The 24600-nt window shown below is 45.2% G+C and overlaps 1 protein-coding gene across 1 annotated transcript; it reads right to left on the reverse strand.

Moving 5' to 3' along the window:
* Window positions 1–204: 204 nt before the first annotated feature.
* atxn7l2a (ataxin 7-like 2a) lies at window positions 205–24052 on the reverse strand. Its single transcript, XM_083660775.1, has 10 exons — window positions 23920–24052; window positions 22734–22802; window positions 20702–21092; window positions 19163–19413; window positions 15902–15984; window positions 9249–9460; window positions 8833–9004; window positions 6704–6825; window positions 2937–3873; window positions 205–633 (listed from the first exon to the last, which is right to left on the reverse strand). Exons 1-10 carry the CDS (start codon window positions 24047–24049, stop codon window positions 616–618), a joined length of 2385 nt encoding a protein of 794 aa, XP_083516901.1. The 5' UTR covers window positions 24050–24052; the 3' UTR covers window positions 205–615.
* Between the last annotated feature and the right edge of the window lie 548 nt (window positions 24053–24600).

The raw sequence follows: 24600 nt of genomic DNA on the forward strand, positions 1-24600 counted from the left end.
AGTAATTCAAATGATTTTCAATGAATGAAATACAAATACGCTAAAACCCATTGAATACCTTGAAAAACAAGTCACAGCATCCAAAGTGTAAATGACATTTTTAATCAATTTTTTTTATAAACATATTTTATTTAGCAGCATAACCGGATGGTCTTGAGGTATATTCTATTTCTCCATACACTGAAACTCACCGCACGCCCGGCTCCACCGTGTCTCCCTCAGACATTCAGACACACACAGATCCACATACACACACCTAGGTCTGATTCAGACACACACCGATCCACATACACACCTAGGTCTGATTCAGACACACACCGATCCACATACACACACCTAGGTCTGATTCAGACACACACCGATCCACATACACACACCTAGGTCTGATTCAGACACACACCGATCCACATACACACACCTAGGTCTGATTCAGACACACACCAATCAGCCAAATCCATACTGTACGAGAGGCACGCACGCACACACACACGCACACGCACACACACGCACACACACACACGCACGCACGCACGCAAACGTACACAGAGTCCTGTTGTCAGTCTCACAGACTGAGCAGAGCTGGCTCCCTCATAGTGGCTTGTAAGGCAGGCACACTTAATGGTGCAGTTTTGGCTGCAGAAGGGAGAGAAGAATTTGAGATTCACTTTAATCTGACCAACTGGTTTGTAGAATCACTTAAATTCTGAGATAAATAGAACTTTTAATCGGGTGTCAGAAAAGTCTGGAATCAGATGGCTGGGTCACAGCATTTCCTGCTGGCTAGGCCAGATCCCAGGAGTGCATCCTCCAGTCTACATTTTGCTTTCTGAGGTTTATTCTGTGAAAATCCCAAATCATTCCAGACGTTTGACACAACCAGTAATATTAAACCTACAATATGCAACCTTTTTCACATTAAAATAACATGAAATAAATAGGATATATTCTACAATTTCAGTCCGTCTGTGACCATGTGTGTTTTAAATTGGCTTTTCAATGATTGCTTTGGGGTGTAGAACCATGTGCTGTGGGCATGAACAGCCAAGCTAAAAACGTTCATGGCAAACATCAATGTTTCTGATTGCAGATCGGCTGCATTTAGGCCGCATTCGCCGTCTCCTGAAGGTAGACTTGTACTTTTCAGGACCTATGGAGTCTTTACATTTGCCTCGGCTACAAGACACTGCTTTCAAGTAGATGGCTGAAGATGGTTGACAGCGTTGGGGGAGGGAACTTGACCAATTGAGGGGGAAGAGGGTGGGACTAACGAGACTTCCTGTCTCAAGAAGAAAAGTTGCATACTGTAGCTTTAATAACCAGATTGTTCTTTCCCATCAGTGACTACATTTACATTCACTGCAATATTACAATATTAAACCCATTAAGACAATACTCTGAAGACACTGCCATGTAAACAGCATTTTCTGATTACCTTCACCGGAATAAGGTTATAGTTGGAGTGAGCAATATTTGAATTAAGATGTGGAGTATTCCGATCTTAGTCGCGTTATTGAGGTACATTGTAGACATGTAAACCGCTTAATCGCACTATGTACGGCAGTCAAACTGTTCAAAGACACATGCTCGAGCTTCCAGCAAGTGTTGGTGTGCAACTTGTTGACAGAAGAAAAGATGGCTGCCAGCGGTAAAGATGGCTGCCAGCAGTAAAAAGAAGTTCCAACACATCTCTAACATAGGGCTGGGCGATATGACGATATATTTCGTCTGGACGATAGAAAATGTATTTCGTATGATATGATGCTCTATCGTTTATATCGTTGTGTTGCAAATCACACTCTTTACGGCAATATTGTCCGTCATTGACGCTGTGCTTTCTTTTTTACTCACGTCCACAGTCCACACACGCACCAGACTGTGTCAACAAGCCCGTTGCGTCCCTTTATAAGTGGCACAAATCAGCCGTGAGTAGGCTAAAGAGCAGGGAGATGTTACCTCCATTCCGTCCGCCTAGTCTACCCAGGCATTTGCGCTGTGTTAAGTCCGCGTTTGATCCATATTTGCGTGTGTCCTAACGTTAAACCTGGCAAAACATCTCCTCTCATCATCCCAAGGAAATCCCTTGAGGGCTGACAACAAAACGTCTATCGTTAGCTTTAGCTTTTAGCTTTCCCTGTGTGAGTTGTGTTAGTTAACGTTGTTCTTCTTCTTCTACCGTTTTATTCTTCTTCTACTGAACTGGGTAGGTATTTCGACGTTGACTAAAGAAACACTCCCGCCTAGTGGCCGCTTTTAGATATTAATCCAGATTAGTGCTTAAATCAAACACATCAATACTATGCTAGTGTCCTCTTTGAAAATCGAACTGGTGGTGTGGTTAAGTTTGTGTTTCATTCTACTGCCCTGCAACTAATTATTATTATTTGTGTTGTAAAGAATAGCCATGCTTATCTGTATTCTGAATGCATGTATCCTTTGTGAGGTTTGACAACATTTTAACTGGTTCAACTGCTACATAAATAAATGGCCATGTGGTCATTTTATATAAACTATAAATAGAATTTACAGAAAATATGCTATATCGTGATATATATCGGTATCGGGATATGAAATGACTTATATCGGGATATGAGATTTTGGTCATATCGCCCAGCCCTACTCTAACATGGTAGAAACATGACAGGAAGGCTTTCAGGTTCAATTCAGGAGGGAAACTGACGTAGGGACGTCATGTGGGCGTGTCTTCAGTCATTAAATCAGACTAAGCTCTGTAGCATGTAAACAGGAATATGAATGGAATATTCTTCATGTAAACACCTTAATCCAAATACATATATATATATAGTATATACTGTATATAAATAATATAATAATCTTATTTATGATCAATAGTCAGATTATTGCAGTCCATGTAAACGTAGTCACTGACTTTGCAGCTGAATCTTGAGCTGCGGTTTCCTCTGCTTCTCCAGACTCACCTTCTGTGTGGCCAGTTTCTTCTCCGCCCCCCCGGCCAGCGCTCCGCCTCCTTTACTGTCCTTCCAGGTGTAGAAGTTGGAGCGTGGAGACGGAGAGGAGGACGAGGAGGCGGGCAGGCGGTGCGCCGAGGGCTTGGAGGGGGGCGAGTGCTCCTCGTTTCCCCCCTTGCGTTTCTTCACCAGCCCCCGGTGCTCGAAGCCCCTCCCACTGCCCCGCCCCTGCAGTCCTGAGTCCCCCCCGAGCCCCCGGCCGTGGGAGTTTGTGGAGGAGGGGTCGGGGGGCGACGAGCGGCCCAGAGGAGGAGCCGGGTGCGTCCGTCTGTAGGTCCAGACCGCCGTGGCGGCTGGCGAATGGGATTCCGAGGGAGAGGGCTGGGGGCGGGCCTTGCCCCCGGGGGAGAGCGTGCCGTTGGTCTGTCCGTGAGGGAGGGGGGAGGGGGCGGCGGCCTTAGTGGAGGAGGAGGAGGAGGAGGAGGAGGGCGGGCGGCCCCGGTCCTGGAGGATGATGCAGTTCCTGTCGGGGCCCGAGTGCTCGCCCTCCTGGGACGGGGCTTTGCGCTTGCGGAGGGCAGCTGCGGCGGCCGCCTCCTCCCGCAGCTTCAGCATTTGCTTGCTGGGGCGTCCGACCGGGTTCCGCGGCCGCCCGGGACCCCCCTGACGCACCGCCACCGGCTTCACCGCAGACACCGGGTGAGCAGCACCACCGCCTCCACCGCTCCCAGAGTTCTCCGACTGGCCGGCCGCCCCTGGTCTGCCTCCTGGCCCACGACTGGAGGGAGAGGAGGAAGTTCTGAGGGAGGAGCTGAGGTGACTTCCTGTGCGGACCTTAGAATGCAATGAAGATGATGAGGAGGAGGCTGTGGAGCAGGGAGAGGAGGAGGTGACGGTCTTGGCTGAGGGACTCGCAGATTGAAGATCTGTGGCTTGAGGTATTTTCCTGCATTGACCAAAACACACACACACACAAATATATATATTAGACATATGGGTTAGAAAAAGTGTTTGTTTGCCATACATCACGTACATTTTCCTTTTTACACATCCTAAACCACACATGGGCAAAATGCGGCCCTCGGGCGCCACTTTTTTTTTTTTTTTTACAGTGCACCTGAACGCAACATGCAAGGTACGCGCTGAATAAGTGTCCAAATGTTCATGTCATTCTGGCCAATACTCCACTTCTGTTATAGCATTTCAGTCTGGAATATGGAATATCTTTCAATAATCTTCATGACTAAAAGGCTACATTGAAGTAGAAATTTAAATAATTAACTCATTGGTTTTGGATTTATTTAGCTTCAAGAGTGCATTTTTGTTCATGTGACCCTCAACACAAGCTTTGAGAATCCCGGGCCACTTACTGATCCTTATGCTTAAATTAACCCACTCATATTCTGGTTTATTTCTAGAAAAACATTTTGGCTAGTGGAAATTCTAATTGGCTGGTAACTTCTAGCAGCCATATTGGCAGGTGGTCAAAAAAGTTAATTTCAAGCCCTGCAGGGAGAGCAGGTGGTGACATAGGAGTGAGTGAGAAAAGGATCAAATATTGGTGGTTAAGACTGAATAATGACATCACAACTGTTCATTTAAAATGAGTTATTCCTCTAAACCTGCCTTCAAATGCCCCAAATGTTTCACGCTGGCACCGTTCGGCCCGCAGCAAAACCTGGTAGCGAGTACGGCTGCACAATTAATCGTATTTTCATCGTCATCGCAATATGAACATGCGCAATAAACACATCGCAAAGACTGCCTGCAACGCAATGAATAACAAAAGTGGTTTTATTTACATGCGTCATGCATTCCCACTCAGCATCTGATCATTTTGTCGTGTGTTGTAAATCCAGCGTACACCATTCCCTTGCAACAGTGCGCTCCGCCCCTCTGCCAAAGCCCAAACACGCTGTGTGTAGTTTCAGCTAGTCAGTGTGTATTTCATTTCTTTATTCAGTGGGCATAGGCTATGTTTGGGGTCTATGTTCGCATTATTAAAGCGGAAAGACATAGGAACTGTATAGCTAATATGCATACTTTAATATTTGTTTATTTATCGTAAGTCGTATCGTCATCGCTATATTGAACAATGTTATCGCACATCGCAGATTTTCCTCATATCGTGCAGGCCTAGTAGCGAGGACATTTTTTGTGGCCCTCTCTATCATCAAAGTTGCCCATCCATGGGTTACGGCATGACAATATTTGTTCGGCCCCCGGCAACAATCTGGGTTTCTCATGTGGCCCCCCCATGAAAAATAGTTGCCCACCCCTGTCCTAAACCATAAATTCAAATGAATTGATAAAGTTGATTTATCTCCCAAACCTACAGATATTCTTTTTAGTAAAAGGCCAAAATGAGCAAATCTATATATTAGGGGTGTCACAATATATCGTCCCACGAAATTTCGCGATAGTAAAACGTCACGATATGTATCGTTGAGATGAAATCTCATATCGCAATTTTTTTTTTTTTTTTTTTTTTTTTCAAAAAATAGACTAAGAAACGTCTTTGTTTGTTGAAGTTCAATGTGTGGAAAGTAGTTCAGTTGAACAAGTCTCTGAAGAGACACATGAGAAGTTATACAGGAGAGAAACCATTCAATTGAGTTTCTGGCAAAACTGTTTACTTGACAGGAAAAACTGAAGATGCATAAAAAATAGATTAAGAAAAGTCTTGTTGTTTGAGTTTGAAGAAAAACTGAAGATGCATAATGAGAATTTATACTGCTGAGAAACCTTTTAGTTCAAAGTAAATCTAAGTGACGGTGTACAGTAACTCATTCTATTTCAAGATAAGCCTTATCTCCAATCTCATGTTTTTTCTAGTTGTTATTGTAATAACAATTTCCCAAAACAGCATGTTTTGTATTTGTGCATTTCAAATAAAATACTACTTTTCCAGTCATATATTGTCATTATTCAAGTTTAAAAAAATATTGTTAAAATCGTATCGTATCGTTATCGTGAACCCAGTATCGTGATACGTATCGTATCGTGAACTGTGTGTATCGTGACACCCCTACTATATATCCATCTAACCCTAATTCAGGGATACCTGCTACCTGGTCTGTATTCCATCATGTTGGCTCATTCAGAAGTAGCTGTGTGTAAACTCCATGGCTGACAGAACCAGTGGCCTAAGAGAGCTGTGAGAACCATTCATATTGGCAGATAACTCCAGGCTGATCTTGTTCTGGTTGTCCTGTTATCATTATCAACAGACATCCATCATTGTAAGGAAACCACTCCCCTCACTTCAGTCTACTTCCAACTAGCAACTCTTCCCCCTCCTCCTCCGTTCTGGCAGACAGAAGGCGGAGGCCATCTGCGTCATCCGTTAGTGACGAAGCCGTGGGTTTCACTGCAGTCTATCTGCTCATGTTCCCAACACACAGGATCTGATGCAACTCTCCCTCATGTCATCTACTTAGGCTGAGCATCTACACAAACCTGACTTGGACGTTGGTGGAGATACAGGTGTAACCTTATGCAATTTATCAGTTAAGGGGTGCACCGATGATTGATTGAGCGCCAACCAGTTGGCATTGACAGTGAACTTCTGATCCATATAATGAATGAAAGTCTGGGTAAAAAATGTCAACTGGCGTAATCACCGATCACACTTAATCTGTGTATCACCATGAGCATATAATCAGTTCAGTATTAGCTGATTTTTTATTTATTTTTTATTCAGTTTTAACTCGAGATGCCAATCTGTTCTGTTCTGGCGTTTGAGCTGAAATGGCGTTTGAGCTGTAGTTTCTTACTTCCAGAGATGGGCGCTGATGTGCTGCTCCAGCATGCTGCTGAGAGCCGACCTCAGATGGTGAAGCCTCCTGTCAAACGTGTAGACGCCATGACCCAACGCACGGCTGCCAAAGGAACACACCTGGACCGAAATAACACCAGTCACTGATCTCTTACAGAAAATAATGTCCCCTGGTTATCTGTACCAATGGTGGTTAGTGCTGGATTTGGAATGAATTGAGATACATTTGAATGTTTTAAATTCATGTTTTTAACCAGTGGTAGCCCCGCATTGCTGAAACAGAGGAAATACCATAGAAACAATTATTTCAAAAACAAAAAGGAGTCAAATGAGATTAGAAGAGTGAACCGATGGCAAACTAACACATAATGACGTTCACACCAAACATCTTTAAATCAAGAGTATGGTACACCAAACATCTTTAAATCAAGAGTATGGTACACCAAACATCTTTAAATCAAGAGTATGGTACACCAAACATCTTTAAATCAAGAGTATGGTACACCAAACATCTTTAAATCAAGAGTATGGTACACCTACATCTTTAAATCAAGAGTATGGTACACCTACATCTTTAAATCAAGAGTATGGTACACCTACATCTTTAAATCAAGAGTATGGTACACCTACATCTTTAAATCAAGAGTATGGTACACCTTAGGGATGCACGATATATCGGCAATCATATCGGTATCGGCCGATGTTAGTCATTTTTTAACATATCGGTCATATCGGTATCGGTCAGATGTTGCAATGTTAATATCGGTTATCATTATCAGCCAAATTCTTCACATTGATATGAAATAATGCAGTAAATCTATGATTTATGGGCTTTTCCAAAGGCTTTGCAAATAAAGAAATGCATAACTTTTTCAAATTCAGTGTTAACATGTGTTTTTCAGTATGTACAAAATGTGATGATCATAAAAATGTGGTTTTATACAGATCATATCGACATCGGTAAATATCGGTTATCGGCCATAACAGCAATGTTAATATCGGTTATCGGCATCGGCCAAAATTTTCATATCGGTGCATCCCTAGTACACCTACATCTTTAAATCAAGAGTATGGTACACCTACATCTTTAAATCAAGAGTATGGTACACCTACATCTTTAAATCAAGAGTATGGTACACCAAACATCTTTAAATCAAGAGTATGGTACACCTACATCTTTAAAAATCAAGAGTATGGTACACCTACATCTTTAAATCAAGAGTATGGTACACCTACATCTTTAAATCAAGAGTATGGTACACCTACATCTTTAAATCAAGAGTATGGTACACCTACATCTTTAAATCAAGAGTATGGTACACCAAACATCTTTAAATCAAGAGTATGGTACACCTACATCTTTAAATCAAGAGTATGGTACACCTACATCTTTAAATCAAGAGTATGGTACACATACATCTTTAAATCAAGAGTATGGTACACCAAACATCTTTAAATCAAGAGTATGGTACACCAAACATCTTTAAATCAAGAGGATGGTACACCAAACATCTTTAAATCAAGAGTATGGTACACCAAACATCTTTAAATCAAGAGTATGGTACACCTACATCTTTAAATCAAGAGTATGGTACACCTACATCTTTAAATCAAGAGTATGGTACACCTACATCTTTAAATCAAGAGTATGGTACACCTACATCTTTAAATCAAGAGTATGGTACACCTACATCTTTAAATCAAGAGTATGGTACACCTACATCTTTAAATCAAGAGTATGGTACACATACATCTTTAAATCAAGAGTATGGTACACCTACATCTTTAAATCAAGAGTATGGTACACCTACATCTTTAAATCAAGAGTATGGTACACCTACATCTTTAAATCAAGAGTATGGTACACCAAACATCTTTAAATCAAGAGTATGGTACACCTACATCTTTAAATCAAGAGTATGGTACACCAAACATCTTTAAATCAAGAGTATGGTACACCAAACATCTTTAAATCAAGAGTATGGTACACCTACATCTTTAAATCAAGAGTATGGTACACCAAACATCTTTAAATCAAGAGTATGGTACACCTACATCTTTAAATCAAGAGTATGGTACACCTACTCAGGAAGGTGGCAACTATGACCGGTGTAACTGTTGTCTTACCGCCAGCGGTCTGGGATGGGAGACAGAAGATGGGAACTCGACGGGCTCCTCGGGTCCTTCTCCCTCGCTTTCATCACTGGAGATCCGTCCGCAGACGAGGGGCGAGGGAGCGCCCTCATCCTGCAGCTGTTTCTCCTCCTCTGGGGCGCTCTCCGACGAGGCTCTAGACCGACTGGAAAACAAAAAAATTTGCTGCCTGAATATTTCATATTTACATAAAAAAACATGTATTCAATATTTCCCCCAGAATTGTATTCTTGGAAGGGTGGATTAGCTAGAATAAGTTGTTGGTCTCTAGTGATTGGCTAGAATAAGTTGTTGGTCTCTAGTGATTGGCTAGAATAAGTTGTTGGTCTCTACTGATTGGCTAGAGTAAGTTGTTGGTCTGCCATGATTGGTTAGAATAAGTTGTTAACCTGAAGGCCGGGAGGTTGGCCAGGGGTCTCCTGCAGTGCGGGGCCGAAGCCGGCTCCCTGGGGGCTTCTGGGCTGGGGGACCGTCCGGCGGAACTGCCTCCCTCCAGGGATTGGGGCCCTTTCTCCCGGACCTTGGTCTTCAGCTCTGCCACCAGCTGGTCAAAGGTCTTACTGCGGCCTACCACCTTCCTCCGCTGGTGGATGGAGTGGATCTAAGGACAATGATACAGGAAATTACTCATCATTTCATTTAAAACTCATATTTTTTTTTAAACCTGGGCCTGTTACAGGCGAGAAAACTTTTTCTAGCTCCAGATATATGAATTGCTTAAATAAGTGGCCCGGTGTCATGGCACTGTAGGATAAGATTTTTGTATCAATAAATAAAAACCAAACTTTAAAACAATAATTGTGTTAAGTGTATGAGACTATTTTAGGGACTACATAGACCAAGAGCTTTGAGTTGCTTGTTCATAACGCCATCAGGTGGCTCGCCACATCCTGCCTGCACACTACAGCACTAAAGTGTGATGACAGCTGACTGGCAGGACCAGGTGAAGACTCCAGCTGGAACTGCTTTTACAAAATGAATGACAGCGAAGTGAAATGCTAATTGTGCAACACTAAGATATCGTACCACAAGTCAACAATAATGCACTCAATGCATTTAAAAGCGTCTCAAATCAATGTCAAGATGCAGTGAAAATGTGAGTGAAGTGAAGTTGTTTATTTTGTTTAATTTTGTGCAACATGTGGTGCAGAACATGCAGCAAAGGGACAGAGGAGGAGCAATTGCTGATGATGACGACTTTGGAGGTCTGGGGGCAATTGAATTGCTATTCATTTTCATAAAATGTCTTTTAACATCTATATATATCTATATATCACCTTGATCGATTCTCATGAATCTTTTATCTTAAAATATATATATTTGTCTATAGGCCACATACGTGTACTGTCAGAGTAGCGGCAGTGTTAAATCATAGACCAGACTATAAAAACATAAACACAGCACCATCTCACGCACACTTTCAAAACAAGTGAAACTGCTGTCTGCCTGACCACAGACTGTAGAAAGAGATGCAGGATAGCCAAGCGAATGTCATTGGATGAACAACGTTTGACGCTAGGCCAATCAGAGGCAGACAAGGGCGGGTCATGCCTTCGCCATCATGGGGGGGGGGGGGGCATGGCACACTGTAGGTAGTGGAGAGAAGGAAACGTCTCTGCTGTCATTTCCTGTAAATCAGGTCATCCTGTCTCTGGCCTTTCACACTCACTTCCTCCTTCTTCACAGACCAAATAAGGACTCTTCCTGTGCTGGGAGACATTTTCACAGACTGTAACCACACTGATCAGTGACTAGGAGCATGATCACAAGTTCATTCTGATACTGGTTTTTAATACCAACCTTATGTTACTTTACCCCTGGTTAGATCCAGAAGATGTCTATGAGTGTGTTTACATGCACACCAATAAACTGATAACTGTGAGTAATCAGTTTATGGCAATAATCTGATTTCTGCGTTTACATGCACTTTAATAATCCGACAATAGGAAAAACCCGGGTTTACATGATTCAGTCAATTACCGTAGTCGGATTTCTCTCCAGAAGGCGGCAGTAATTCAACTTTTTACATGCAACTTGTACATGCGCAGATGTATAAACCCACAAGAAACCTGATACGCTGTATACATGCACTCAAAAGACAGGTTATTGGCCAAAAACCTAGGTATGTTTATCGGTTTATTCATAACCTGATAACGGCCATAAACGGATAAAGCTTATCGGTTTATGCTGTTTACATGACCATCAGGTAACTCCAGAAATCCGCTAATAAACTGTTTATTGTCTGCATGTAAACGCACTCTATGTGTCCAGTTGAGAATGGGTCCCCCCACCCTCTGACTATTGAGGTTGGCAGGTTCAATTCTATTGCTGAGGAGGAGAGACTTTGTACCGTCTGTGAACTAGGTGTTGTGGAAGATGAATTTCATTTTTTGTTCCATTGTACGCTATACGAGGAACCAAGATTGCCTCCATTTAATAAGAAACCTGAACTATTCTGGTCAGGAGGTGTGATGTTAAGTTGGAATGGCTATTCAGAGAGGAAGTCTTCAGTTTGCCCAGGTTTATTGGGAGAGCTTGGAAACTCCGAATGGAGAAGTTGTTTAACTGAATATATGACTGTCTTGTCTGGTTTATGTTTGAGCATTTTGTAGCTTGTTTGCTAATTTGTTTGTATTGTTGAACTTGAATGATTTGTGTCTTGTAAGCCCAGATGGGCTGGGCACCATGAATATGGTGCATGACACAGAAATAAAATGATCTATATCTACCACCCTTTTTCCATTTTCTCTTTCAACGATGCTTCACTTTTCTCCTATGTACGACCTTAATCCCATGTGTTGTGCTGTACCTTCAAGAAGGCAACACCTATTTAAAGCCATTCTGATAAGATCATGTATTTGTGTTGCTGCAAAGTTTGTGCAAACTATGAGCAGAGTTCTTCAATGATCCAGCGATCCATTGAGATGCAACCAAAGATCAGTGTAAAAACAAAGCATCATTGACACTCTGAGGGGTTTCTGCTGTTAACATTCTGCGTCTCCATGCACAAGTTACCCCAAAGGTCTTCTTATTTCTATAGTAAAAACATTTTCAAAATGATATTGGCCTTCCTGCCAATTTTCAACCCACTTTGCATCATTATTATAATCTGGGTAATATAAGCAGATGGACAGTGTTTACCTTCTCTATATGATTTCCACACTGAGAAATATCCATTTGTCTGCCTGCAGAAACTCCGCCCCCCGCCAGCTGGTATGAGTAATTAAAGCTCGTTAAGGCTCTCCATGTGATTCTCCATGGATGTGCCATACAGAAAAAAAAATCTGTTCACTTCTGCGTCCAGAATGACGCGTTGCGCGTTATTCTGATTTAGAACACGGCTCTCTTGAATACTCGATTCTGATTGGTCAATCAACAAGATTCACCGGTCATTATTTCTCGACAACCGACCGCTGCTCTGCCACACCTGGATTAATCAGTTGATAAGAGCCTTTTGTCAGCAAGACACTACTAATTAGGCCAACCAGTTGCAGCTGTGGTGCCAATTACGAATGAAACCGCTTTGTCGTTGAAAACGCTATTAAAAAATCTATTTGAATAATTATTTTTGTCAGATTATTGAATGATTTAGTTAGTTTAAGCGGGATAATGTATATTGAGGCGGTGATTACTGGGAAATAATGACCTTCAGGTGAACGATTAAGCCCTCCGCTGCGCGTCGGGCTCAATCCACCTGTCGGTCATTATTTCCCCCGTAATCACCGCCTCAATATACATTATCCCTTACATAGAAGTGCCTGGAATAAACTGTGCATTCAAAATCAATAGACTTCGAGTAGCTAATTTATTCAATACTTGGGTGTTAATCCAGCCCAAGGACCACGCCCAGGAAGTCCTGCAAGCGCCTGCTGCTGGTTATTTAGCCGTCTACTCGTCTCTGTATGGCGGTCTGCTTTTCTAACTACCAGTCAAGTGACAACAACAGTTTTGAATGAGAGCAACTGCACATGTCTGGTGGTCCACACTGGAACAGACTGAAGTCAAAATGACTAGACTCAGACTGTGTCTGTACGGGTTAACAGGAGTCAGTCCACTCCTCTGATCTCAATGGCTGGAAATAATATATGTAACCATAGTAACGTCTACTTCCAATATGACAGCTACCATCACCAGTATTTTCAGTTAATTTTCCAGCAGAGGCGTCAAGTTTATCCATAAGATCTTAAGAAACTGCCACTGACATGACAGTGACGTACTGTCTTTTTCATATCAACATATTTGAAGGTTTGCTTATTAATGTATCTTGCGCTCACAAACGTCAGCGGGCTACTTCTCCCATCTGGCTGGCAACTAACATTTGGGGAACCCCCTGGTGCCACGCTTCAGAATAAAAATGGCTTTCTGTAAAGTGAAAGGTGGGTGTGGCGTAACACCACCAATCTACATACATCAGCTTCACTATTCATCAGCTTCACTATTCACCACAACCATTAGACACCATCTACATACATCAGCTTCACTATTCACCACAACCATTAGACACCATCTTGACATTCACAAGTGCTTCACAAGTGCTGTGTGAAGATGAAGCGGGAGGGAGGGAGGAAAGCGTGGAGGCAGGTGTGACTCATCAGCATATATAACAGCAACCACTCAAGCTGTTCCATCATCACATGACTCCAAAAAGCCTTTTGTTGAGAAATCTGTGCTGATGTCAGTGTGCTGGTTTACTGGCTCTTACTTTACTGTATGATGATGAAAGGTTTTCTCACCAATATTCAACTTGATCCATGGACCAAAGATGACCCGCAGCACTAAAATAACTCCTTTAGGAGGTGCATTTTGGACTTATGCGCTGGTGGATTGATTTCTTCTGTTTTTGACTCAACAAATGTGTTGCGTTTGCAAATACTTCTGATGAGTTAGGGCCTGTGTCCACCTGGCGTCTTTTCCTCAGGTCCAGCGTCTATTTTCAATTGTTTCCAATGGGAGGAGAGCGTATGCGAGCGCACACGGACGTGTAGAGAAAGTGCAGAGCGCCCAGCGTCTTTTTTCGGCGTTTTTGTGCGCCGACTCCCAGCGCTTCCAGCTGAAAATATTTTAACTTTTCAGAAAGACGCTGGTGTCGGCTGCTCCTTTTCTGGTAACTAATCATATGGAAAAACTATCGCAACAGAGACAGAACGGCTCAATTGTGGGAGCAGATCGGCTAGACACTTAATATTTCTGGTGAGTGTTGTGCTTACTGCTTTTAATAGCGTAGCCTACCTGTGTTGTTAGCTTGCTAGCTGTCAGCTATCAAGCTGAACTAACGTTACTTGCAGACTGCTTCCTTGTATATTGTGCGCTGGGATCAGCGTTCCCCAGCGCACTCCCAGCTTTTAACGTCGGAAAAAGAAGCTAGGTGGACACAGGCCCTAAGGGGGGAGAAAATGTTGGCAATCTGCTTTTGGGTATTTTGCCTAAATGTTTTTTGTGGATTATTAATTTCCCTTGTGCCAAAGTTTGCATGCTCTGTTAATGAAATAAAAAATATATCATATAAAAAAACATATAGGGAAATACATCATCTCAGTCTGGTGTGTTGATCAGAGTTGTGAGTAAAGGGGTGGGTGGGCCCGGGAGGTTTTTCACGGTAAAGGTAAATAACGATGGCACAGAGTTGAGGTTGCCGTGACAAATAGTTCCTCATGAAGAATCTGTGAGGAAGCTTTCAAATAGGAGCAAGTTGTTGCTGTTGTCGGCATAACGACAGACCAGAATCTCACAACCTCAGTTCCTACTCTGACGGGATGTGTATTCATTGGGTTAAAGGCACAGGGGACACCTTTTGACTGAATGAAGACAAAGTGTAAGCCATGTTAGGGGCTCGCCCAGGCGTGGAGGCGGGATTTGATCCACCGATCTCCCGCTTACAAAGCGCACACGCTAACCGCAAGAGGAGAAGATGGAGCCAATGAGGAAGCAGAGGAGAAGATGGAGCCAATGAGGAAGCAGAGGAGAAGATGGAGCCAATGAGGAAGCAGAGGAGAAGATGGAGCCAATGAGGGAGCAGAGGAGAAGATGGAGCCAATGAGGAAGCAGAGGAGAAGATGGAGCCAATAGAGAGCTCCAGGGATGACGTATCTTTGTAGGCTGAATGCGGAAGTCCCGAACTTCCTGGTTCTTCACTGTTTCTGTCTATGGGATTTTTGAATGGGTTTTTGGCGCGATGCTTCAAATAATGTCTGTGGGCAACGCAAGTTTAATCAAACGCGAACCAAGGTTCAGCGGGATAATCTTCACACATGAGGACCACTTTCATGAGTTTTGAAGCGTAACTGCGAGCCCTAGAGGTAAAAAGCTCGTGCTAAGCTAATCCAGAACTACACACAGTGTCGCATAGGCGTCCACGCATTGATTGCGAGAGAAAGAATTTCCGTGTTCACTCGTGATGACGTATAATATCCGCGTCGACATTGTAGTCTCATTTAGCCGTTTGCTAGCTAGCCACCCTTTTAACGGCACATAAAAGCTTGAGCTTCAAAACTCATAAAAGTGGTCTTCATGTGTGAAGATGATGTTACTAAACACTGGTTCGCGTTTGATTAAGCCAGCGTTGCCCAGAGAGATTATTAGAAGCATCGCGCCAAAAACCCATTCAAAACTCCCATAGGCGAAAACTGTGAAGAACCAGGGCTGTTAGCATCGATGATTTCCGGACTCGTTCCTGGAGCTCTCTATGAGGAAGCAGAGGAGAAGATGGAACCAATGAGGGAGCAGAGGAGAAGATGGAGCCAATGAGGAAGCAGAGGAGAAGATGGAACCAATGAGGGAGCAGAGGAGAAGATGGAGCCAATGAGGGAGCAGAGGAGAAGATGGAGCCAATGAGGGAGCAGAGGAGAAGATGGAACCAATGAGGGAGCAGAGGAGAAGATGGAACCAATGAGGGAGCAGAGGAGAAGATGGAACCAATGAGGGAGCAGAGGAGAAGATGGAACCAATGAGGGAGCAGAGGAGAAGATGGAGCCAATGAGGGAGCAGAGGAGAGAATTTGGCAAAATGATTGGGGAAGAGGGGAAAGGTGGTGATTGGAGCTTACGTTGCAGGTGAGGAGGCGCGTGCAGACTTTCTTCCTGTCGGGGTCGAGGACGCCGCAGTGTTTGTCAAGGTCACACTCTCTCCCTATGGACAGACAGACAGCATCTCAGTGACAATGCAACACATTCAACACAACACACACACTGTTGCAACACATTCAACACAACACAACACACACACTGTTGTAACTAGGGGTGTCACGGTACATGTATTTGTCCCGTGAGTTCACGGTACAGGCATCACGGTACGTCGTTTCACGGTACGACGAATACGTCAAATCCAGAAGCACCTAAACGCTGTTTGAACGCCATTGAATTGAATTAAACGCCACAGAAGAAGCGGCTAAACGTTACATAACACTGACAAAGCTGTTAACTTGTAAACAAGCAACTTGCATCGCGTGGGATGACAAGCAAGATGCGGTGAGGAAGAGGGGATGACTCCTTATCATGTTCCAATAATCCATTATATGACCGAACGTAATCATCATGGTAAACAAAACTCGCATCCAATAACGTTAACAGGCTAACAGGCTAGTAACAGGCTTGCTGTCAATCTTACCCTTGTTCTTCTTCTGCCGTTTTATTCTTCTTCTACTGAACACCAGCGGGCTCGGATAGGCTGCTACTACTACAGCACAGAGCCAGGCGATTCAAACAGTAGGCTATCACTACCAGCAAAATTGAAAGGTGCAAAACAATCAAACGTTAAAGATCCTGACCAACAACGTGTGTGTGTTTAATTTAACTAGCTGGCAGAAAAGTGACAGAATGACTGGCGGCTAACGTTAGATTTGTGTGGGCTCAGTTTTGAACCTAACATTAGGTTACATTAAGGAGAGCTAGAAACACAGCAGCAGGCAGCCTATGTAATGGAGAGAGTTCCTGGAAACAGGCGAGTTGAATTCACAGTTGAAGACTTGTAACATTACTCACATTGGGTTGAAAACAGGAAAGAACGTGAAGTTTCTTCTTTCTTAGCATTTTCACAACACAACCGACTTCTGCTTATCTTCTCTTCCTCTCCGCTTTACCGCTTCTCTGAACTGGGGATAAGGTACGCTTTGCCGCTTGTTTAATGCCGCCCGTGCGTCACGGTTGAGTGGAGTTAGCCTTTTTTATTATTAAATCTGCCAAATTTTAATTCGAACAGATAATCACGATGGTCCGATGTAGAAGGGTCAGAGGTCGATGGGGGTCGGCCCATCGACGATGGTCGATGCCATCGTCCATCGTGCCAACCCTAATTGGAACAGACAGAGCATCACTCTGGCTCTTGATAGTGGACTGCTTAACAGGACAGTGCTTAAACAGCAAGGGTTCCTGATAGGGATGTTCATCAATAATCGAAAATCGATAATTGATCGTTAAGGAATTGATTCGATCATGTGGAATTTTTATCATTTTTTTTTTAATCAACTCAAATAGGCCTAAATGTGCTGAAACTATAAGATTGGATTTCACTACGTGGTCGCAACCAGGTGAGGGCGCAATGGGACTATGAGACAGAGAAAACTGAACAGAACACCTCTGGGTGGGGCTATGGGCGTGGTCTCACTGGGCTTGCTGCAGTGAGAACAGCAACAGCACATGGTCAGCACTCAGCCAGACGAGGAAATTAAGCGAGTGAAACAAAGTTTTGTTTAGGACCATTTCGAGTTAAAAGACGACATTGTTCATTGCAAGAACTGTGATGTATAAGTACAACACGGCTAAGACGCCAATGATTCACCACTTGAACAGCGTACATCCGAGCCTGGTTAACGAGGAAGGCGCCTCGTCCTCGGCCGGCATGCAGAAAAGATCACCAGGCCGTCTGCAACCTCATCGAGACAGATATGCTGCCTATACATATCGTTGAGGGTTTTCAACGCCTGATCAATGTGATTGAGCCAGCTATACTATGCGCTTCCCTCACGGAGCACCATTACCAGGCGGATTGAAAAGCGCTTCATAGCGCTTCCCACATAGGCATTTTGTAAAATAATAAATAAATACGGTAATTAAATAATTGATCGTTAATTTTCCTGAATTTCGATTATGGAAATTGATTCAAAATGCCCATCCCTAGTTCCTGAATGTTTTGTCACAAGACACACATTAGGTGTAGAGCAGGGCTACCCGGCCCGTCGGACTCGGAACCCGAACCCGGCCCGACTTACGGGCCGGGTTCGGACAGAAACATTGAAGTCGCGTTCGGGCTCGGTCACGTAATCAGTCACTTGTTTTTGCCTTCAAATAAAATCTATCATCAGCTCCTGAGCTAATTTACTACGTTAATGAAAGCACCTGAAGGCATCGAATGAAACACGCCCAGACATGCACTCTGCTGCTCTGCCCGGAGTCAGCTGCGTGTCGGCTCACCGTGCAGTACTTCTTTCAGCGATGTGGGACTGTGTGGGCAGTGCACGGCACGCACGAATTAGGCTGTTTGGTGCTTTGCTTTGTACATTACGTATTAATCATTGACTGCTTTGAATTACGAGGACTGATTTTGGTTTGGGATTATATAGGGCTGTTTATAGGCTGGACAGACTCATTGAATTATGCGCTCGCTGCGCTCCGAGGGGGAAAAAAAAATCAGGGAGGGGGTTCGGGCCGGGCTCGGACAGATTATCAATTGACACCTGTCGGGCCGGGCCGGGCTCGGCTAATAATGTGACGGGCTCGGTCGGGTTCGGTAAGGAAAATTCAGCCCGAGCCCAGCTCTAATTAGGTGACGTGTCCTTTTGATCAGATTCCAATCTCAAATTAAAATTCCATGACTTTCCATAGCTAAGATTGGAGAGCTTCTAAACATGTTCTTCCTTACTGGTTTGTTAATGTTGTTTTTACAGTCGTCCAATCAATTTGGGCAGAAAACCATCTAATGTAATGGATCTGTAAGTCTAGTGCCAATGATACAGAAAGCACCTCTTTCACATCACCTATTTTATCCTACGATATTTACTCACCTTGGATTATGGCACAAGGGATAGTGACATCATATCTGGTGTGTTGATATTATAGCGTTTTTATTATTTATTATCCTTTTATCTCATTCCAACATCTTGTTTGACTTGATTGATATATAGAGATTGATGTTATTTGACTGTTAAAGCACTTGCTAAATACTTTATTTCTTCCATTCTTCTGTGCTTGATTGTTTAGCAGGTAAAGGTGATCAGTGGGAGTGACTAGTTGACAACATGCTTTGTAAAATCCACCCCTCGACCCCTCCCCCTTCTCAGTCCACCCAAATCCATCTATCCATCTATACTCACTGGAGGCCACTCTGATGTAGGGTCTAGGGGTCCGGTGTCCCGGGCCACCGGAGGCCAGAGGCGAGTCCTTCCTCTGGGAGGGGGACCTGTCACTGGGGGAGGTCCTGCTAGGCGGGGTGCCTCCGTGGGGCCAAGGGGGGTCTCTGACGGATGGAGGCGGAGAGCTCAATGGAGGGTCCAGGGGCGGTGGCTGCTTGAAGACAGATGGCTCCGAGTGGCCGCTGTGGGACGACTTCTCGAGTGGGGAGTGTCTGGATGATGCCCGTGGAGGGGAGGGTCTGGTTGATCCCCGTGGAGGGGAGGATCTGGATGATGGGCGTGGAGGGGAGGGTCTGGATGATCCCCGTGGAGGGGAGGGTCTGGATGCTGCCCGTGGAGGGGAGAGTCTGGATGATGGGCGTGGAGGGGAGGGTCTGGTTGATCCCCGTGGAGGGGAGGATCTGGATGCTGGGCGTGGAGGGGAGGGTTTGGATGATCCCCGTGGAGGGGAGGGTCTGGTTGATCCCCGTGGAGGGGAGAGTCTGGATGCTGCCCGTGGAGGGGAGGGTCTGGTTGATCCCCGTGGAGGGGAGAGTCTGGATGCTGCCCGTGGAGGGGAGGGTCTGGATGATGGGCGTGGAGGGGAGGGTCTGGTTGATCCCCGTGGAGGGGAGAGTCTGGATGATGGGCGTGGAGGGGAGGGTCTGGTTGATGCCCGTGGAGGGGAGGGTCTGGTTGATGCCCGTGGAGGGGAGGGTCTGGATGATGCCCGTGGAGGGGAGGGTCTGGATGATGGGTGTAGAAGGGAGAGTCAAATGGGGAAGATGTCAGTATCCAAGATCAACTTCATGGCTCACCTGCTAAGGGCTGATAAATGACACAATCTGTCCAAAATGATTAATATACATTATATAAATGGCACTTTCCATGCTTTTTGTGTATAGCTTCAGGTACTGCACACTAACTAAATCAACAGTCTGTTTGATACAGAGTCATTGTTTTGCTTTCATTTGATTGGCTCATGCTCACAGATAATGTACAGTGGCCAGTAGGACAAAGGTCATATTCGATCATTCGATGTATTCTGTCCATTTTTGTTTCTGTTCAATTTTGTTCTCAACATTTAATCTTTGTTTGCTCACGTTCAGATCGCCTCGTCAAACCAGCCACACTCTCAAGCGATCACATCGTGCTACAGAAGCACGATACATTTGGTCCATTTATTCCTGCAGATTAACCTATTCTTAAAAAATAATGCTGTTATGCAAACTCTCTTTCATTTTAGTCTGTTATGAACTTTTGGGAAACTCTACAGAGGTGTTTACAATCAGAGGCTTCTGACCTTTCAAACAAACACTCCTGATTCCTAAGGTCAACAAAAACGGGCCTTGAGACTCAAGCATCCTTCACAACAACTTCTTCGTCCTTATCACACCATCTGTCTGACCTCCGACCTCTGCTTTCTACACAGCCCGAGCCCTTTCCCTCGTCTCCTCTGCCCTACCGCCCGTTTCCGACCGTCACAACCTTGCCCTTCCTGTCCCCGCTCTGTCCTCTTACCGTACTCCGTCCTTGGAGCTCTTGGAGTGTCTGTGCTGAGGCGGGGTGGAAGGGGAGGGCGGGGCGACCCGCGGCAGCCCGGCCCCTTGGCTCCGCCCCTCCCAGGAGGAGGCGGCGGCGGCGGCAGCAGCATTGGTCCCGTGGGAGGGGGAGTGGCCGTGACGCAGCCTCTGTTGGGGCTGGGGGGTCGTGGTGGGCGAGCGCAGTCGGGTGTGTTGGGGCTGCGGGGTCGGGGTGGGCGAGCGCAGTCGGGCGTACAGCTTGGCTAGAGGGCCGTGCCTCCGCTCGCAGTGCTTCTCGAAGGCCTGGGGCTTGACCACCTGGCCGCAGTGGCTGCACACCACCAGGTAGAAGTCATCGTGGCCTGGGTAGTGGCCGAAGATAGACATGTCTGCGTGGAGAGAGGAGAGGGAGCAGTGATATGAGGAAGCAAAGAAACCACACACACACACACACACACACAGTTTCAAATCGGGAGACATGGCAATGTCACTTTGACTAATTCTGCATTCACGTCATATGGGAAAAGATGGCAGATGCAAGATTCCTACTTCAAGATATGGTCAGATGGTAAATACTGCTAGAAAATACTGTTCACCTCAGCTTTCACATGTACCGTAAATACTATTTAGGAACTCTGGGCTTGGCGACGGACCGTGTTCAGTCAAGTGTGAAGAATCTATTTTAAATAAAACTATTTTCATTGTGTTATCAGAACTTTAGAAAATGCCATGGCAGGACAACTATTTGCTGGATTTTTGGTCGACGTCATGGCAAAGTTGGGTTTACTCAATAGGCTCTTTCACACACAGATCGCGCCAAAAAAGCAGTTTAGGAGTCCCGCAAAGCCCGCAGCCTCGCCACAGAAATTGCTTTCACACAGAGCCAAGCAGCACGGCCACATTCCCGTGCTGCAGTGTACTTTCAGGTGAAATCCCCTGCTCCCGGATTGAAAGGCGAGCACCACTCGCATGGTGGGCGGACTCGCCTTAATATCAAAACGCATGCATCTGCTCCTCAGACCAACTCGCCACAGACAGCTATAGCCCTCTGAAGCTTATTATTATATCCGTTAATTTTACCTATTAATGTCAACATCGTTTTGAGCATGAAGCCTAACCACACGGAGCATTCCTCCTGGCGTCCCTGCAGTCATGATTGTATAGGCTACTTTTTTTTACTTTCACTCGTGCACTTTCTTGATACATGAGGTGATTTCCCCTGTAATTTTTTTATGAATGAGCTGACTATTCGCACCTTTTCCGGCTTGCTGCGACGACGCTTTCAAATGGAGGCGGGTTGCCAGGTAACCCGGCGCTGTTACTACCTATCGTGCCGGGACAAAAGGCGTAAAACAATTATCCACCAACGCGCGTTCACGACTTTCACATCGGAGGCGCGAGTCCTATTTTCCGTGCATTTTTCGGCTTTCAAGGCCGGTGTGAAAGAGCCTAATGTAAAACATCAACTCAAACGTATCACTCACTGATGCAGAATAGAAATGAACAGCCAAATGTATCTCACTCACTATGTTCGTGTTAAAAAGCTAATCGGGAGCAACCAGCTTACAGAGAACGTCAATCACAGCAGCTCCAAAAAGTATGAATGTGGAAAACACTTTCAAGTCATTCCTTTTGTCCATCAAGTAGTTTTGACTGTTATTCCCGTATGATGTGAGTGCAGCAGAGTGGGAAGGTACACACATATCAAGCTTCTACTTACAGACATGCACACACACACAGAGACAAAAGCCAAAGCGCACACAGAGGGGGGTGTCTGTCTGTCTGTCTGTCAGACAGCTGCTGCTGCTGCAGACAGCCAGACTAGTTGCCAGAGAGGGCACCTAAGCAATATGGCCACTGCCAGAGCATCTCCTAAGCCAGTATTTGAAAACCAAGCTTACAGTTTATTTGAACCTTGCACACGTCAATAAGCACAAGCACACATGCTTTAGGTTTCGCTACATGCATTCTAGTTTTCAGACTAGAAAACAAGAATAGCTTGTAGACTCGAAGGCGCTGTGCAGACTTACCCTCCTTACTGAGCGACATGGCCTCAGTAGCCTTCTTGCCATTCTTGTTGCAGTCTTCCACATCGGGCCCTGTAACAATGACACGTTACATTAGATACATACTCATTAAGAGGACAGCTACACACCTTGGGGGGTTGGGGGCCGGGTCACCTGTGGTGATGCAGCACAGGTGAATATATATCTGATTCGTCAGCAAGTCAAAGCCCAAACTTACGCCACAAATTGTGCAAATAGACAGGCCACTGAGCCCGAGGATTGTGAATAGCAGGTCAGCAGTCTGTGTTGCTACTGAGGGAACCAACCTAGAACAATCACCATTTTTGACATAGCTTGCATCTATGGTAACTAGGCTGGCTACCTGTGTTAATTGGTTGGGGAGCAGGAGTTGATTTGATAGTTAAGGACAGAGTAGCACTTGGAGAGATGCCAGACAATGACAGAGCGCGCACACACACTTGGAGGAGCGGGGCAGGGCACTTTTGGGGGCAGAAGTGACAAAATGAGCTTTCTTCCCAGATACAGGTAGGCTTTAGGTATGCAGGTCTCTGGGTGTGAAGCGGCGATGCTAGGAACCAAAGGGAATGTCAAATGAAGCGATTAGAACACGGAGTAACGTCGGCTGGTATCAAAGGCTGGGCCAGCGTTTACATGGTAGCAACAGCATCTGACTCCTCCTCCGTCACCGGTGTCTGTATCCTCCTGCTGCTGCTAGGCTAGTAGGACGATTAGCATGCTGCTAACGCTAACTGCATCCCCTGGCTGTCAACGGCTAGCCTGTTTGCTAGCTAGCTACCAGACAGTTAGCTTTCCATGGCAAGAAGTTGCTCGCCCAACCATCCACACACTAGCCTCCTTCCGCTCTGATGCCACCACTGTCTGGTCCGTTTCACTACAATGAAACGCACCCCTCAAACGCTGGCAGCTTATGTCATGGCCACAACCGTATAAGCACACACTGCAACGGTGAAATAGTCGTAATTATCACTTGTTTCCCCCCCTGAAGACAGCGTATGCGCTAGGACCTGGGAGAGAGAGCAACACGTTAACCACCCAGCGCTAGGACCCGGCAGGGTCTTTGTTTGGGTAACATGGTTAGCGCTGCCCTCCGTTTCCACGAAAATAAACCACGACAGGTCGATGAATCGGCGTCATAGTGGCCGACGTTGACGAGGAGGTGCTCCCTTACCATCCGCCGCTGTCACAGCCGCCCTCTCGGCCCAGGCACTCCAGCTCTGACCCACGAAATCATCGAGGCTAGGCACCCGCCGATCCAGAGCAGCCATTACTTTTACTGCGCGTTCACGCACCGCCATCATCACTGCGCGGCAAGCAACTTACGTCATATCTCGCGCTCCCGCCGGGATAGGAAGTTCCTGCGTGCGCGTTCGCGTGACACCCACACACGCGCAATTCTGTCAGTACCGAGCGTCAAGCCAACCAGAATAAAATAGGGACTTCTGGTAAATAATCTTCACAATAAGACTTGGCTTGCATTAGGCATTGAAACATTTTGTGTTTAGTACCAACTTGAAAATACATATAAGAATCTAGTATTTCATTAAAGTATTTACATCAAACTCAATTCCTCCAGCATGCTACTGCCCTGCTTAAAATGTAACAATTTTTATACTATGTAGTATGTAGAGTCACTCTATTTTTCATGCATGACAAATTTAGGGTTTTAATTTGAAGGTGAAATCGCCTATGTTCCTGCCTTATTCTGGCTGGTTTGACGCAGGTCGATAGCTGGATCTTCCTCAGAGGCCCTGGCTAGGTGCATACTAGGGTTGGTGGGTGGATGTGTTGAGGGGGGTGTTCTGTATGAAGGAAGGACTTAAAAGACACCATGATTGTTGTTCACCCAGAA

Source organism: Poromitra crassiceps (genome assembly GCF_964638095.1).
Source record: "Poromitra crassiceps genome assembly, chromosome: 25".
Lineage (NCBI taxonomy): Eukaryota > Metazoa > Chordata > Actinopteri > Beryciformes > Melamphaidae > Poromitra > Poromitra crassiceps.